This window comes from Stegodyphus dumicola, chromosome 9 (genome assembly GCF_044657685.1).
Source record: "Stegodyphus dumicola isolate Sdum_Otavi_A_Nest chromosome 9, ASM4465768v1".
NCBI lineage: Eukaryota > Metazoa > Arthropoda > Arachnida > Araneae > Eresidae > Stegodyphus > Stegodyphus dumicola.
In genome coordinates this window covers 172,179,928-172,198,000 of record NC_140776.1, presented here as the reverse complement: position 1 = coordinate 172,198,000, position 18,073 = coordinate 172,179,928, and the positions used below count along the sequence as shown (strand labels likewise).

The window sequence follows — 18,073 nt, the reverse complement described above, 5'->3', positions numbered from 1 at the left end:
CGCTAACGGGATACAAAGGGGTCACAAGTACGAAGGACAGGAATCGAGATAGAATATTTTCGGAAAAAAATTCGCGTTAGCGTCGGCTGCTTTTTTACTTTGTAAAATTGCTAAACTTTCACTAAGTTTAAAGACATGGCGTGATTAAATTTGAATTGTTGAATTTAGGTGAAATTGAAAAAAATCCGTATGGTCGATAAATGCTCGCAAGGATACCCATTTACTAATCCTAGCACCAATAATCTAATACATTTATCCATAAAAGTAGAAGGAATGTGTTATTGAAAGTGACCATCCATGTCCGAGTGTTTGAAACTTTATTGGTCTCTTCGGGGGAGAAAATGATCAATAACAGGTTTTGAGTTTGGTTTATGGAATTACGGCAAAGACGACCATGCAGGCAGTTCCTTCGCGGGATTCGAATCTTACACCAAACTATCAGTGTTCAGCGATTTTACTGCTCGATCGCTGGTGGGGCCTAACAAGGTTTCGAGAGTGGATGTCGTATGAATGAAAAGAGACCAATAGCGTTGGAACAAAACAAGAACTCAGGAGCACCAATAATATCCTTGGGATTAGGAAGTCGTAAATCGACGATATCCTGCTTTATAAAAGATTCTGAGGCAGGTATAAGAAAGAAAAAGAACACAGCAAAGAAAAAAGAGAACTTTACATAAATTGACTTCATTAATCCAAATATGAGCAAAAATTACCAACCAAGTCTTCGAGTTAATATTATTAAAAATTATAATTTTATTTGTAGTTAGTTACCTCCACAGACCTACATCTGATTCGAAAATATAGTTTCCACATTTGCAATCTTTTGCCTTGCAAGCGAAATGAAGCGAAGCAAAGAAATCTTTTCTTCGGGTCAAAGAAATTGTTTCACGCACGTGAAGTGGGCGTGGTAAATTTTCCTTACCCACCCTCTGAAGTTTCTTTGCCTGAAAGTAAAAATTTTTTTCTATCTTTTCAGAGCGGGTGAGATAAATTTACCATGCAGTGATAATCACGCAAATTTATCACGCAATGAGCGTGATGAGATTGAGCGTGTATGCGTAAATAAAATTATGTTCTTTTGCGAGTTAAAAAATGACTTGTTTATTTAAACGGTTAGTGATGTATGACGAATATCCTTAGGACAGAATACTAACATAAATGAGTCTGCCCCATCGTTCAAAAAGTTAATCTTCTGTCTAAAAGAATAATTCTTACAGTGTAATGTTTATTGCTGCCCAAATTTACTTTAATTTTTGAGATTTGCCTTGGAAATACATGCAGAGTTACGTACTGGTGATTCAGAAGTCTATTTACGAAGATTGCACAAAAATTATTTTGCGCCAAAACACGTCTTGTGTTATTCTGCGCAATAATGTGCAGGTCGCCGAGCTACGTTTCAAATTTATATAAGATCCATGTTGAATTTTTGCCGCGTCTCCGATTCTCTTTGTAAAATCTCCAAGAGACTACGCTTTGTTTTGCTGGAGCAAATTTGCTAGACAGAAATGATTTTATAAGGTATTTTCTCCTTTCTTCCAGCATACATTCGTGGTGTAACAGTTAACATACTCGGCGCGTATTCGAGAGGTCCAGGTTCGAGTTAGGGCGAGGGCAATGCACATTTTTTCGGCTCTTGCTTCATAATAACTTTGACTTTACAGTGGTACCCAAACTAAAAGGTGGTGGATGATGATTATTCATCACCAGGATTTAGTGATTGGATCCTCTAATTCCCATTCGCCTATTAAAAGGGGAATATATAATGTATTTTCTCTCGTTTTCCAACATGTCCTTGTGGTGTAATGGTTAACACACTTGGCGCGTATTCGAGAGGTCCGGGTTTGAGTCCCGGCGACGGCATTGCACATTTTTCTTGTCTCCTGCTTCTTAATAACGTTATGACTTTACAGTGACACCCGAACTCAAAGGTGGTGACGATAATTTTTCAACACCAGAATTTGGCGAAGGGGTTCCGTAATCCCCAGTTGCCCTTTAAAATGTGGAGTATATAAGGCATTTTCTCCCTCCTTTCTGCATGGATTCGGGGTGTAACGGTAGCACACTCGGGTGTATTCGAAAGGTTCGAGTCCCGGGAAGGGACACCTCTTATTTTTCACTTCATCTGCTTAAAAATAGAAACCGGATATCTCTTGCATCTGGAAACATCTGAATCCAAAGCAGGGAGATTTTAAATCACATTGCATTAGTTGTATCTTATTCTGTACAACATTTAGATACAAATACAAAATTGGTGAAATATATACTTCCTTAAGGGGACTCGTACACCTTAAAACCCATAAGATGTTCGAATAGGTGACTGTTGCAAGAATTGGGATAACATATTTATTTTAAAAGCAATTACTACCAACATTTTACAGATGACAACATAATATAGCTGCTTTTTGAAATAGTAATCAGAAAGTTTGTGTTGCCACAAATATTTTTATAATTTAATCCGCTTTGTGACAACATTTTTCGTCATGTTTCCACCTTGCGCGCACAGTTTAAAATATTCTGTTGCATAATTTAATTCCATATTTAATATATAGCTTTTATAACGTCTGGAAACTACTGTGAACCTAAAATTCTAAAAATTTCATGTTATATTTTTATTTTATTTTGAGTTGAGTTTATAAAATGTATTTTATTAAAAAAATTTGTAATGTTTTCGTCCATAAAATTTTTCAACAGTACAATATTCATCAGATTGTTGGTTCAGTTAGAAAATAGTGCCCATATAAAGAATTCCATCCAATTTCAAGTATGTACCATTAGCCATTTTTAAAATATCATGCGCGCAAGGTGGATATATGGCAAAATATTTTGTCACAAAGAAGATTAAATTACAAAAATATTTGTGGCAACACACACTTTCTGGTTACTAGTTTTCAAAGCAGCTATATCATGAAGTCAGCTGTAAAAAGTTGGCAGTAATTGCTTTTAAAATAAATAAAATATCCCAATTCTTGCAATAGTCACATATTCGAAGATCATGAGGGGTTTAAGGTGTATGAGTCCCCTTAAAAGATGACAGTTAATTAAATATGCTTTTGCTGATTCCGTATGTGATTCCAGAACGTTTAGTTCATATCCTCTGCTGCATATTTTGTAATCCAATCGATATTAGTGAATTCGAGGTTTTGTAAAAAATCAGAGAAGTAACTTCTAAACAAACTATAGTTAATTGGTAAATTATTATTGTTGCGTGCGTACGGGATTGTAATACATTGAATACGCAGAGAACCTATGATAGCCCAATGAAATTAATTTTTACCGAAAGAAAACTTGACAATTCTAAAGCTTTATGCAAAAACACTTGTACAGCTATTATCAGTATTCCAGAGTACAATCAGAAGTTACACTTCAAACTACTAAGAATGTTAAATAAAACGCAGTGCAAAGCGTAAATAAAAGGCAATGCGCGCAATATTCTCAATACTTCGAAGCCAATTCTGAACGAAAAACTGAGAAATGGGGCTCTTTCCAGGGGTGGTTAGTATAGTTCTCCCCGCCTGCCGAGAAATCTTTAGTACCTTCCATTTCTCAAAATAACTATAAGGGATATACGGTTAAAGTTACATATATGCCGTTATATATCGTTAAATTATATACATATGCCGTTATATATCGTTAAATTATATACATATGCCGTTATATGCAATGTAATTTGTATGTTATTGGAAGGATACTATTACAGTATCTTTATTTTATTTTTCGACTGGAGTATTAATGATTCTTGTGTTAAAAAGTTCATCGTCGATAGGTAACTTTCAATAAGTGAAAATCTGAATATTCCACGTAGTAAAATTAAAGGCATTTTGACTGTTAACACCTACATGTTTTTATAAATATTGATTTGGAGTTAGATCTGTTTCATTACGGACTGCGTAGAATTTAATTTTAAGATCTTACTTTAAGAAATTATTGTGCTGAAGGTTTTTTTTTTTTTTTTTTTTTTTTTTTTTTTTTTTTTTTTTAAATGAGTAGATTTTACATTTAAGTTAGTAGTTTAGTTCAGAGATTCACTTACCTCCATCATACATGGCTTCCCTGAATTCATCGAAAAAACCCATTATCTTGGATGAATGTTCTGTGACGATGACCAACGCAGGGAAAAGAAAATTGCTAATTAATTTTGAATGCGTTCAGCGCAAACCTGTAAAAGAAAATCCCCAGTTAAAGTTGTAAATTTCATCTAATAATAAATGGCAAAATAAGTTATAATTATTACTCAATTCTTTACATTATTTAAAAAATTCTCACTCCCAAAAATACATAAAAACTCAAAATATCTATATTAAAAATAACAAAGTAAATCTGAAACACTTATTTCCTCGAATAAGTTCCAGAATGGATTAAGCATGATTTAATTCGCAATAATAAATGAAGGCGTTGTCTCTGTTGTTGCGAAGCTTAGTTTCTCTAGATTGGCAACAAATCCGCTATTGCGCCAAGTTTAAAATGTAAACAAACATGTCCGCCATCGCAAAATTCATTAGGCTTAGCTGCACTTGAACAACTTTAAAATTGCTGATAGCTCCACAAATATTGAATGCAGATTCACTAAAGGCATGAAAACCTTAACCGGAAGATAGTAACAACATAATTCAGTCATTTTTAAAGTAAAAAATGCACAATTTACAAACACATAAGCATAAAGAAACTGAGATGAGACGGGTAACAGAGTGGATATACATATATAAATATATTTATATATAGACTAGAAGAGAAACACGCTAATGTGACAATCAAAACCGTGAAAAACAACCTTATATTTAGCGTAGGTATAATGAAACACTCAATCGATTTCGAGGGCAGCTAAAGGTCCCTCCTCATCAGGAGAAAGAAATACATAGAAAGAAGAAAATAGGAATCACAGAAACACGTGGTGCTTATCAGCAACGACGTGCAGTGCTGATAAGCACCACGTGTTTCTGTGATTCCTATTTTCTTCTTTCTATGTATTTCTTTCTCCTGATGAGGAGGGACCTTTAGCTGCCCTCGAAATCGATTGAGTGTTTCATTATACCTACGCTAAATATAAGGTTGTTTTTCACGGTTTTGATATTTATATATGTTTGGTGCAGCCGATTGCAACCAAAGTACGAGGTGCACATCTACATGTTATAGCAGTCCTATATACAAAATTTCAACGTTCTGAGGATACTCGTTTTTGAGTTATGTGAGATACGTACGTACGTACATACGTTCGTACAGACGCCACGAAAAATTCCCTTTAGAATTCATTTTAAAGCAGTTTTATAATTTTTTTGGAGGAAACGTGTCTCTTATTCTGTTCTTACGTACAGATATCACGCAAAAACATCGTTAAATTGCATTCGATAGCGGTCAAAATGGATATTTTCGTTGAAATATGCTGCCTGAAACTCGTTTTTGAGTTATGCGAGATACGTACGTACGTACGCACATACGTACGCACAGACGCCACGAAAAATTCTCTTTAAAATTCATTTAAAATAAGTTTTATAATTTTTTTGGGGAAAAGTGTCCTTTATTCTGTTCTTACTTGCGGATGTCACTCAAAAACATCATTAAATTGCACTGGATAACGTACAAAATCGATATTTTCGTTGAAATATGATACCCGAATTTTTTCGCGATTACAATACTTCCTTTTTTACTTCGTACAAGGAAGTAAAAAACAGCATATCTTTAGTTCCGATAAACAGGAATAAATAAGTAAGAATTTAGTTTAATATGTGAATAAACTGTATTAACATCAAGTGTCATCCACTACAAGTTTAACAAAATGTATTTGACCTTGAGTGAATGAATAAAAAGTATTTTATTAACGATTGAAAATTTGAACAAGCTATAGGGAAAGTGTGAGCTAATAGTCGGAATTTAAAAAGAAGGTAGCTCGAAAGATGAACTTGACATTCTGACTGACAAATAAATCAGCCATAGGCAAAATTCATCAAATCCTTTCATCCATAAATAATTTGAGATTTCTACATCCAGCCATGGGTAAAACTCGTCAAATTCTTTAGTTTCATAAATGTTTCGTTAGTTTCTTACTTCAGTGCCTCGATATCTTCCTAGTGAAACATAATAGTAGTTTGCTTAAAATAACTGTGCATCTTTGAACAATTAAAGATGGAGGTTAATTATATCAAGAAAAATTAATTATATCCAGAAACTGAGAATTTCAATTTAAATTTAGAGAAAGTGTTTTTTATCCCAAAAGGGATATTAGTCTCGAAGTGAGATTTTGCTTCGAATTACTAAAAATGCGTACATTCACTTTTCATTGGAGTCTGTTGCCATTCTGTAAAATGCATATTTATCTATCCAAATGAATCTGTCTGCTGCAGATTAACAAACTAAGCTTATTGAAAGCAGTAAATGCTGTTTTTAAGAATTTTTGTTTTCTGCTTATGAATTGCATGGATTTCGAACTTAAATAATAAAAATGCGTTTTGTTCATGATACAGCTATTTAAAAATATTGAATATTTTGATAGAATAACGTTATAAGTTTTTTTATTATGTATTTCATGTTTTGTAAAACTTAAAGGAATTTTTGGTTAAAAAAAATCCAAAATTTGAAAGCGAGCAGTGGCAACACTGTACGGAATAAAACATTTTTATATCCAGCGCGAGAAACTATCTAGCGGAAATTCTGAAGTTATGCTGTTTTTGAATATTTTGTGATTTTATTCTTGAATGGAATTTATGTAAGCGCCGAGAAAGTGATACTTAATAAATAAAGTAAATACACGAAACGTTAATAATAAAAAAAAACATAAAAAGTTTTGTGAAGCCATCTTAATAAAAAACTGAACATTGGTAGGGTGAACTGAAAAAAAAAAAAAAAAAAAAAAAAAAAAAACAGAAAATATTGTACCAACACTCTATCGGGAGTTCTAAATGTATACTGCTATGTTGCTTTTAAATTTGTTTGGATTTTCCTGTTGAACTTTATATCGCGTAAACATCAAGGAAACTATGCTTAATATAAAGCTAAATATGGATAAGCAGGAGTGACTGCAAGAGCAAACTAAGTTTTCAGTGAGAGCATAACAAACCTTAACAAATCCTTTTGGGTAACTGTTGAAAACTACAAAGGCTGTTCATAATTTTTAGTCCAAAGGGGCAATTTGCTCAGAAGGACTATTAATTTCGTGTTGGCATTTTGCGTTGATTCACTTTCTACGCTGTTTCACGTTTCAAATTGTTGCCACCAAATATTATCGCCCTGTATTATATCTAAAAGAATTAAATAATGAATAATCTACATAAATGTATGTAATGATATTTTTAAATCAATTGATTAAATTAAATTCTATTAATATTGCTTAGTAACGTGTTGGCGATTCTCTACCTAAATTGCATCCCTGTTCCTAAATTTTGGCGAAATCCTTTCTTTAGTATAAAATATATTAACTTGTTGGCGCCCGCCAAATCGCCAAACTCATAAATCTGTCATATTACATACAGTCCTTAAGAATATGTATAAGTAGAGCTTCTGCTCAAGGTACGAGGAGAACGCTTGTGAGATGGATGCTAAAATAAACCTAACACTTTATATTCCAAAATAAATAACGGTACCTAGAGACATCAAACTTTGAATAACGTAATCTTCCATAGAATATGGACATGTGGAAACCCTCATTTGAATTTGTAATTTGTTTTATTATTGATTTGATATTTTGTAACACTTCAACGAATTTTTGATTAACAAATTCAAGGATTCCAAAACGAGCCATGACAACGTTGTACAGAAAAAACATTTTTATCTCCAGCGCGCTAGACTGTGTATCGGAAATTCTAAGGATATGCTTATTTTAAAATTATTTTGCGATATTGCTGTTGAACTGAATTTTATGGTTTAAATGCAAAGAACATGATATTTAATAAATAAGGTAACACACAAAACTTTAAAAAACGCCCTTTTGGACGCAATTTAAAATCTGAAACCTTTCAGATTTTTTTAAAGGCTATTTTCATTGTAATTACAGAAATATTTTACCTTAAAAATCTTATGTTTTAAATATTTTATTTGATAACCCTTAATCTTGACTATCTTTATACACCGTGATTTTTAGGATAATAAAGCCTTTTGTAGCATCAGAAGAGGTATGTTATCTATCCTATTGCTCCCAAACAGCTTTCCAAAGTCTTAGGAGGTTATGTGAAAATTAAGACACAATAACACGTCGAACAGATACTAATTCAGAAGTCAAACAACAAAAATCAGCGTTATATTTTAAAACTTTCACAGGACTAGTTTCGATGGTTTTACCGAACCACCATCGTCAGCTGCAAAAGCGCAAGCAAGCAGTTAAAAATTTCTCATCTCAACACACTAAAAGGCACACTCTTGTTTTAGGAGATTATAAAAATTCTGTTGTCATTCCCTTCTTTCCACCAGTTAGCTATAAAGTTGCACGTATTTTGCAGAAATTGAACTTTCGGGTCGTTTATTCTCCCATCAATAAAATTCCGAGTTCCATACCCAAGGATCTAATTCCGGGTATGAATTCCTGGGGTATTTATAGGATTCCTTGCCAGTGTGGTTTAATTTACATTGGCCAAACTAAAAGAGCCTTAAAATTTCGCGTCAAGGAACAGGAGGCATATGTTAGGAAAAAGAAAACACAGAAGTTTTCTGTTGCCCAAACATTATTGGTCCGAAAATCACACTTTCAATTTTTCTGCTGCCAAAATTATTTAAAAAACATCTTCCATTGGAGAACTGGATTTTCTAAAGGCATTTAACATTCAAAATAATCTTTCTGTTCTAGTTAACGATCCTAATTACAATCCATCTTTGCCTTCGACCTTTAAAGAAATTATGTTTTAGTTCTGGTTTCATCAACAGATGGCGCCACTAGCTTATTTTCTATCCAGGCTTTCTTATCTGATCATTATATCTTTTTGCAGCTGAGGATGTTGGTTCGGTAAAACCATCGAAACTAGTCCTGTGAAAGTTTGAAAATATAACGCTGATTTTTGTTGTTTGATTTCTGAAATTAGTACATTGGTGATAGATAAGGAGATTTTAAGAGGAATGGGAGTGAAGGGTGATTGATGTCCAAAATACATTGGTGATAGATAAGGAGTGTTAGGAGGAATGTGAATGAAGGGCATGATGACCTTGAGACCCGTTTCTTGTTCCATTTTTTTCTAGAAAATGAACGGTAGATTTTTGACGTGTCGTTGCTTGCTTTGTCTTGATGTAGTTCTACTGATTGATCATACTGTGTTTGAAGAGGTGGTGTTTCGTATTTGAAAACTGGGTATAAGATATGTTTTTGTATAATATGTGGAAATGATCTTAACATTTCTCTTCACTCTTTTTGCATTCAATTTGCTGTTATATGAGAAACCAGCAGCAATCATAAAACCCTTTAAAAAACTTTCTTTAGATTCATTGAACTGTGTTTTATGATTTTTTTCCTCCTCTCTAATGATAATAAATAGATCTGCTTTTATTGCAGAACTTTCAGAAGATTTCAGAACTTTTTTTAATAACCGGATAAGAATAAATTTTTTCGGAAAGCACACATACATAGCCTTCCATCCATTACTTCTTTAAAAGCGATATTTTACAGGAAAACAATACTGTCAAGTAGCAGATGATAACTTATACTTTCGAAAATATAGTTGCAAATAAAAAAAAATTCCAAGCAGAAAGTTTTTAGTCTAAAGGGGTTTTGTCCCTGAAAGACTACTGTTTATCGTTTTGCGATTTTGCGTCGATTCACTACAAACAGCGAATTTTTTTTCAAACTGTTGCCACAAATTATTATCGCCCTGTGTTATATTTAAAGAAATTAAATAATGAAAAATATGCATAAAGGTATGTATATTTCTCGCTTATTATAAAACAACGATACCTAGAGGCATCGAATTTTGAAGGACGTAATCCTCCTACGATTATGGGCCTGTGGAAGACCAAATTTGGAATTTGGAATTATGATCGATTTTATATTTTGTAAAACTTTAAAGAATTTTTGATTAATAAACTCAAGGATTTCAAAGCGAGCATTGGCAACGTTGTACAGAAAAAAACATTTTTATCTCCAGCGCGCGAGTCTCTGTATCGGAAATTTAAAGATATGCTCATTTTAAAACTATTTTACGATATTGCTGTTGAACTGAATTTTATAGTGCGAAGAACGTGATATTTAATAAATATATGTAACACACAAAATGTTTAAAAAACGCCCCTTTGGACATAATTTAAAATCTGAAATATTTCAGATTATTTATTTATTTATTTTTTTTTAACAGCAAAGCAAAATCTTCAAAAAAATATGCGAACAGCCTCTAAAAAGCTTTGAGGCCTTTTGCTTCTTTTTCTTCCTTTTCTTTTTTGCTGTTATTTTATGTATGTGTGTGTGTTAAATCTGATGTTCAGAACTCTCTTTTAAAATGGGCTAAATCCTTTTCAAGTGGAAAAAATTTGAATTAATTTGACTTTATAATATAAACTTCTCACTTTTATACTACAGCTTAAATACAGTAAATGCCGCGTGCATTTACACGCTCTGATTCTTCTCCTTCGTGTGTTCCGTAGCACTATCAAGTGGAAATTTTTACAGCTTACAGCTCTTTTTTCGAATTTTATACAAAATGCCAGCTTAAGAAGGCAAGAAAGAAGAAGAAGAAAAGGAAACAATGAGGCAGAACTTAATGAGATATTTTGTTTTAACTTAAACGATCCATTGTCTTTACACATAATTTTTTTTTCTTGGGTTATTTTAGTACCTTAAAAAGACAGCGGTGTAAATGCCCCTCCTGTCCAAACAACACTAGAACTTCGGCAACAGAATGGCAGCATGGGTCCCAGGAAGGCGATGTTAATCTGTATAAATAGTGTAAGGGCCTTTATTTGCTTACTCGGGTAAATAGAAGGTGGCCCTTGCACTTATACTTAACCTAGCGTAACCTACTAGCTTGTCCAAAGGGGCGTTTTTTAACGTTTTGTGTGTTACCTTTATTTATTAAATATCATATTCTTTGCACTTAAAATGTAAAATTCAGTTTAGCAGCAATGTAATTTTTAATAAGCAAATAATTTTAAAATGAGCCTATCTTTAGAATTTCCGTTACACATTTCCGCGCTGGCTGGAGATAAAAAGGTTTTTTTTTCCCCCCGAAGAGTATTGCCGTTGCTCGCTTTTAAATCGTTGAGTTTGTTACTCAAAAATTTGTTAAAGTTTTACAAAATATGAAATCGATGATAAAAGAAATTGCAAATTTCAAATTTGGTCATCCACATGCCCATATTCGCAGTAGGATTACGTCATTCAAAATTCGATGGCTCTATGTACCGTTGTTTTATTACAATGCGAGAAATACACACATATTTATGCAGATTTTTCATTATTGAATTTCTTCAAATATAATGCTTGACTCTAACATTGGGTGGCAACAGTTTGAAAAGTGAAACGGACATTTATAGTGATCCAACGCAAAATCGCTAAACGAAAACAATAGTCCTTCAAGGGACAAAGAAGCCCCTTTGGACTAAAAAAAAAAACACTTTTGCTTGAAGTCTTTTTTTTTTCCAACTGCAGCTATATTTTTAAAAGTACAGGTAACCCTCGAGGAAAACGGTAGATAGGTTCCTAGAAAATGCCGTGTTGTATGAGACCCGAAGCCAGTATAAAATGGGGGGTTACATTCCGAAAACTTAGTAAAAACAAATATTTTTTTAATTCTACATCACTAACTTAATTTTTATTAAACATATATATCTGTATGTATGCATAACACAAAACAAAAAATATTACATATTTTAAATTAACGCAACTTTAGTTTAACAAATTTCTTCGCTGTCAGTATAATCAACCAAGAAAGATGATTTTAAATGCAGGGCGAATGGAATTTTCTTCAAACACATTAAAATAATTACAGCTAAAAATTGGGCTGCTACAAAATGTCTTTCACAATATTATCGTTATTTGCTTCACAAATTTATTATAATTAATTACAGATGTTCTTTAATCATCCTGACATGCCTTCAAACCACGTCATTGACATAATAAATACAGTATACAAAGAAAAGAAAAAGTAACGTATAATAACCTTGCCTTATAAAATATCCAACACAATAAATATCATTTTTATGTAGTATTTTTTAGATATTGCATTTTATTTTAAATTAATTATGTTACTAAAACACGAGTAACTAAAAACATAACTTACTTCCCCAACCGACGTTGAAACTAAAGTGAAATAATATTTTAAATATTATGTCCCAATTTTGCTTACTGAACTGTGATTTTTTTGCATGACACTGTTTCTACCATGCCTGTATCAAGAATTCATGCAGTACGCGCATGACACAAAACGAAGAAGGACGTATTAAAACGCGTATGTCAGTGAAGCAGGAAGAGAACAAACCCAAGCTGCCAGCCGCACGAATTTCTTTCTTTTTTCTTTCGTTTATCGGACGATTACCTTTGGGTAATTTACTATTCACTGTTAAGGTTACACTTCCTTCTACGTTCCGTGCTTAAATTGATTAAGATCTAGTCTTCACCTACTGTTAGTTACAAAACTTGCTATACAACTATTAATACTTGTTATACGTAGTTATAAGCTATCTTCGACGGAGGAAGGGATTTCATGGTTGGTTAACAGTTCGATCACTTTGTTATCTAACTTAATACTTAGATTACTTTGTTTTCTAAGTATTAATGCTTGTTATACACATACTGATACTTGTTAACACGTATTTATTAAGTTAATCCTCTCCGGAGCAAAGGATTTCATGCTTAGTTTCATTGCTAACTAAGCATGAAACTTGCTACTGGCACTGGACTGGTAGAAAATATTTATATGTAAAGTGGGTAAGTAGTATTAAACTGGGATAAAATAGTATAGCACTTTAGACTTTACAAGTAAAATACATATGAATTTCAAATTCTTCTGAATAGATTAAAAAAATTTTCATCCTCCTCCGCAGTAATCAGTTTTAATTTCTAATTTTAATTCTAGATTTAACTATTTTTCCAATTACTGATAATTCGTTAAAATTGCTAGTTATTAGGTGTTTACCAGCAACATACTATATTTTGCTCTTTCTATAACATTTATCGAAAATATACATACTACTGCATATGTGATTGCATTAAGCGTAATTCAGGGATTAAATTGATGATTTCACATGATTTTGGTATTTTGTCCCATATTTGTATTTAGCATGCTATTTTTTCTTCCTTGTACGAAGTAAAAAGGAAGTATTGTAATCGCAAAACGTCTCAGGCAACATATTTCAACGAAAATATCCATTTTGACCGCTATCGAATGCAATTTAACGAAGTTTTTGCGTGATATCTGTGCGTAAGGACAGAATAAAAGACACCTTTCCTCCAAAAAAATTTATAAAACTGCTTTAAAATTAATTCTGAAGAGAGTTTTTCGTGGCGTCTGTACGAACGTATCTCGCATAACTCGAAAACGAGTGGCCTCAGAACGTTGACATTTTGTATATAGGACTGCTATAACATGTAGATGTGCACCTCGTATTTTGGTCGCAATCGGCCGCACCAAACGTATATAAATATATTTATATATATATATCCACTCTGTTACCCGGCTCAGTGATCTCAGTATCTTTACTCTTATATGTTTGTAAATTGTACATTTTTTGCTTTAAAAATGGTTGAATTATGTTGTTTTTATCTTCCGGTTAAGGTTTTTATGCCTTTCGTAATTCTGGAAGCAATATTTGTACAATTATCAAGAATTTAAAAGCTGTTTAAGTGCGGTTAAGTTTTAAATAACATGGCGGACATATTTGTTTACATTTGAATCAGCAGAATTGTAGATTTGTTGTCAATCTAGAGAGACTAAGCTTCGCAACACAAAAATAATGCCTTCATTTATTATTGCGAATTAAATCATGCTTAATCCTTTCTGGAATTTTTTCGAGGAAATAAGTGTTTAAGATTTACTTCGTAATTTTTAATGCAGATATTTTGAGTTTTTATGTATTTTTGCCTTGTCGCGAAGTGAGAGCTGAATTAATTGAATGAGAAATACTAAATCGTCTGTGAAAAACTGGTTCTTTTCTGTTTTGTTTGCTTAATTTCTTTCATACATCGTTTTAGCTTTATTATAGTATTTGATAGAACATGTGGCAACGACAATTCTTCAAATGATATAAATTTTGTGCATTCAGAGTGTCGTTATAGTAAACAAATATTGTGAATTTTAAAGAGTGCATTTATTCTATTGTGGTTTATGCGCTGTCGGCGAAGTAGGTTTAATTCAATCTAATAAGTTTAAATATAATGCAAGAAAAAATGCGTATAATTTAATATTCCGTACAAGGAAGTCATGTGGTGTACACATCAGATTTTTTATTTATCGTTTGCCTAACATTATATTTTTGGTAAACTCTTGAATTTATTGGCTCTTGGACCAATAAATTTTACAGTATTTGAGCGATAAATTTCTGAGTAAATTCGCTTTGTTTGTGACGTACTTTTTTCATTAGTGCTTACTAACAAGAAGCCTATTTAATGATTTCGTTAACTAACTCCTTTTAAAAGTATAATTCTCAAGAACTGATAATATTTATTTGCTTTTGTTGATTGCTTTTGTTGATTTTGTTTTGTGACACTCTGAATGCACAAAATTTATATCATTTGAAGAATTGTCTTTGCCACATGTTCTATTCAAATACTATAATAAAGCTAAAACGATGTATGAAAGAAATTAAGCAAACAAAACAGAAAAGAAGCAGTTTTTCTCAGACGATTTAGTATTTCTCATTCAATTAATTCAGCTCTCACTTCGCGACAAGGCAAAAGTATATAAAAACTCAAAATATCTGCATTAAAAATTCATAATAAAACATTTTGAATTTGCTTTTGTATAAAATGAATTTTGGTAATGAAGATAATTTTCTTCTGATCAATGATTTGATAAATATTTGACTTATTGGTCGGATGGGATTGCATTAATAACATAGCAAACTTTGTTACGACAATGCAATTTTAAAGACTATAATAATCAATGCAGTAATAAAATATGTGATAATATTTGCTTAATAATTTAGCAAGCAAATTTGTATATATTTAATATTATTATTTTATTTAATATTATTATTCATATATTTTTAAATATTTAATTTTAAACCTACTTTCAACTATGCATAGTGGTGTAGTAAATTTATTTACTATATAAGACTTTGACGAGCTTACAGTCAAAGCATTTGACAGATATAATTACGAAATACAAATTAAGTATTAAAGAGAGCAAAAGAATAATCACAAAGTTGAAAAAAAGGAAAGAGAAATGCGAAGTCAAACATACTTTACAAACTTAGCCAAATAAAACTGTGATTTTAATGTACACAAACACAGTAAAACCTCTCATAATTAACATAATTAACATCTCTCTTAAAAATTACGTCTAAAACTGACTAATGTTTCTGAGAAGATAAATAAATGTGAGCAATGAACATTACAGATAATTAAATTTCTAACTTACCTATTTCCAAAAATATGTACTGAAATTAACCATAACCATGTTATGCGACATGATCTTCTGCTTCACTGTTTAATTATCAGAGGTACTATGATCAAATAAAATGTGAAGTTTTAATGAGCGCGATCATTGTATAATTTAAATATTCTTCTGAATACTCTAAATACAAAAATAGCTTTATAGTTACAATTTCTTTCACATTGTTCATAATACAAAATAACATTGTATATCTTTAAAGAACAATTATTATGTGCTTAATATTTCATTTTTTATTTAATTGTTATATTTTTATTTTATTTATGCATTGAATATTTAGAGATTAAATTACGATTTGGTAAACAACATAGCTTGTGCCCTGTACAAATAACTGCCAGATGATAAATATAAGTGGTGTTAGAGACACTATATTGACTTATATATATATATATATATATATTATACACACTGATATTTATTATCTGGCGTTATATTATCTGTTAAGATTATCATTATCTACTGAATGTGTAGATTCTTTTCATGCATTTAGTTATGAATTAAAATTAATGCATAATATAGGTTTTCATAGCATAATATATGCATAATATATACGTTAACACACTTTAGTTTGATGAATTATTTCTACTACATCACCTATTTTTATTACATGCTGTTTATTTCTTAAAGTTTTTGCGTTATTTCATAGTAAAAAATGTATACGGATAAGAAACGGTATTTAGAAAGTATACGATTTAAGAATTAAAACACAGGTAAATCAAGCTTATGTTTACGTATAAATGACATCTTTTGATCTAAAACACTTAACGTTCAATTTTTCTACTAGCAACTATCCATCGAATGTCATATTCTTTAAAACGGTTGAATCAAAAAGCGATTTTTAGCATACACATTTATATGCAAGTAATATAAAAAAAGAATTTTTAAATTCCTACTTAGGTTAACAAAGAAAAATATTTTTCAATACAAAAAAATTATATAAAAAAATTTAATTGGGAATTTAAAAAAATTAACACGTGAAAAATCTGTATTAACATCAATTGTCATTCACTACAAGTTTAAAAAAACGTATTTGAAGTTGAGTGGATGAATAAAAAGCATTTTATTAACGATTGAAAATTTGAACGATGTATACGAAGATTGTGAGCTAATAGTAGGAATTTAATAATGAATGACATCTATTATTCTAAAACTTACCTTAATTTTTTCTACCAGCAGTCATCCATGGAATGTCATATTCTTTAAAACGGTTCAATCAAAAATCAATTTTTCTCATATCGAATCAGGCTTTGGTTACTGTCTGACTGAAAAATTTATTGCTTTAAAAAAAATATAAATCTTACTCCATATTATTTTATGTGGAACAAGCTGCTTTTCTAGTTGTCGTTTTTCAGACTCCCAAATAACATCTAAATTCCTACTTGCTCGTGTGGCTCTAGCTCCAATAATTGATTGGGTAGAATTTTATCTGAACAACCGTTTTGTCGGGATTTTAAACTGTGCTGCCTCCGTATGACCTCACGTAACACTACTTTTCCGTTTGCTGCTACCGGAATATAAAATCTCTCCGAAAATCCCTACTCCTGCCGTTCTGTTATTCAGCTCCAGTGGTTGCTCAATAGTGTTTTATTTATGCAACCATTTGTTTTACTCGTGCACCTTTCTACAATACTGCCAGAGCATTTCCTGGCCCTATTATCCGGTTGAGCGCACCCTTTCTTGCGTATTATGCCTGTCGAAAGCACGCTTTCGTTATTCATAGACATAACATGCCTAAAGCGATTTGGATAAAGCGGTGACCTGCTTTGAATAGACCGGCACTCAGAACTTTTTATAACTTTAACTATCCGATTCTTTGTATTAATGCGGAGGTGTGTGAATATATGTCGATTAAGATCGTTTTTTACACATTAAAGTGCAATCTTAATCATTAAATGTAAAGATATTTTTTTACACATTTTTTTTTTACGCATAAATTATTGTACGATTTAAAGAAAGCTACATGGAAGAACAGAGTCGTTAAAATGGCGCCGAAATGGATGACGCAGTTTCGCTTTTAAATATCCTTAATAAATTCAACGACTCTTGGTCTATTTAAACCAAACTGAATACATTTAATAATATAACATTCACACGTAAACATTTAGTAATAATTCATCAATACAGATAAGCTATAAAATAAGAATTACAACCGTTACAGGACAGCTACGCTTTTAGCGACCGAATTCTACGAACGACAAATCTCAAAAGCGTGTTGCCAACGCAGAGCAACGAAAAGGTGGAAATTAATTCGATAGGCGTGGAAGTGAACAGTTTGCACATTTTTAAACGAGTTTAATTGTAGTTACAGAAATATTTTACATAAACATTTATGTTGTAAATGTTCTGTTTGATAACCCGTATTCTTTGCTATCTTTATACCCTGCAATTTACAAGACAATAAAGCCTAATAGTATCGGCTGAGATACTTTATCCCATTGATCTCTAACAACTTTCCAAAGTCTAAGGAAGTTGTAAGTCGACGTTTGGACAAACCGCCTTTTAAAAGTGCAGAAGCACAAAAATACATGGGGATTTAGTAGGATTTAATCAGGAGATTTAGTAGG

The 18,073-nt window shown here is 31.8% G+C and overlaps 1 protein-coding gene across 1 annotated transcript in view; it reads right to left on the bottom strand.

Moving 5' to 3' along the window:
• Window positions 1-17,083, bottom strand: part of LOC118195849 (uncharacterized) — a 137,247-nt gene extending 120,164 nt beyond the window's left edge. Inside the window, exons 1-2 of the mRNA XM_085823141.1 lie at window positions 16,665-17,083; window positions 4,031-4,156 (exon numbers count right to left, since the gene is read on the bottom strand). Coding sequence (XP_085679267.1) covers window positions 4,031-4,073 — 43 coding nt within the window. The 5' untranslated portion in view covers window positions 4,074-4,156; window positions 16,665-17,083. The remainder of the gene's footprint in view (window positions 1-4,030; window positions 4,157-16,664) is intronic.
• Window positions 17,084-18,073: the final 990 nt, after the last annotated feature.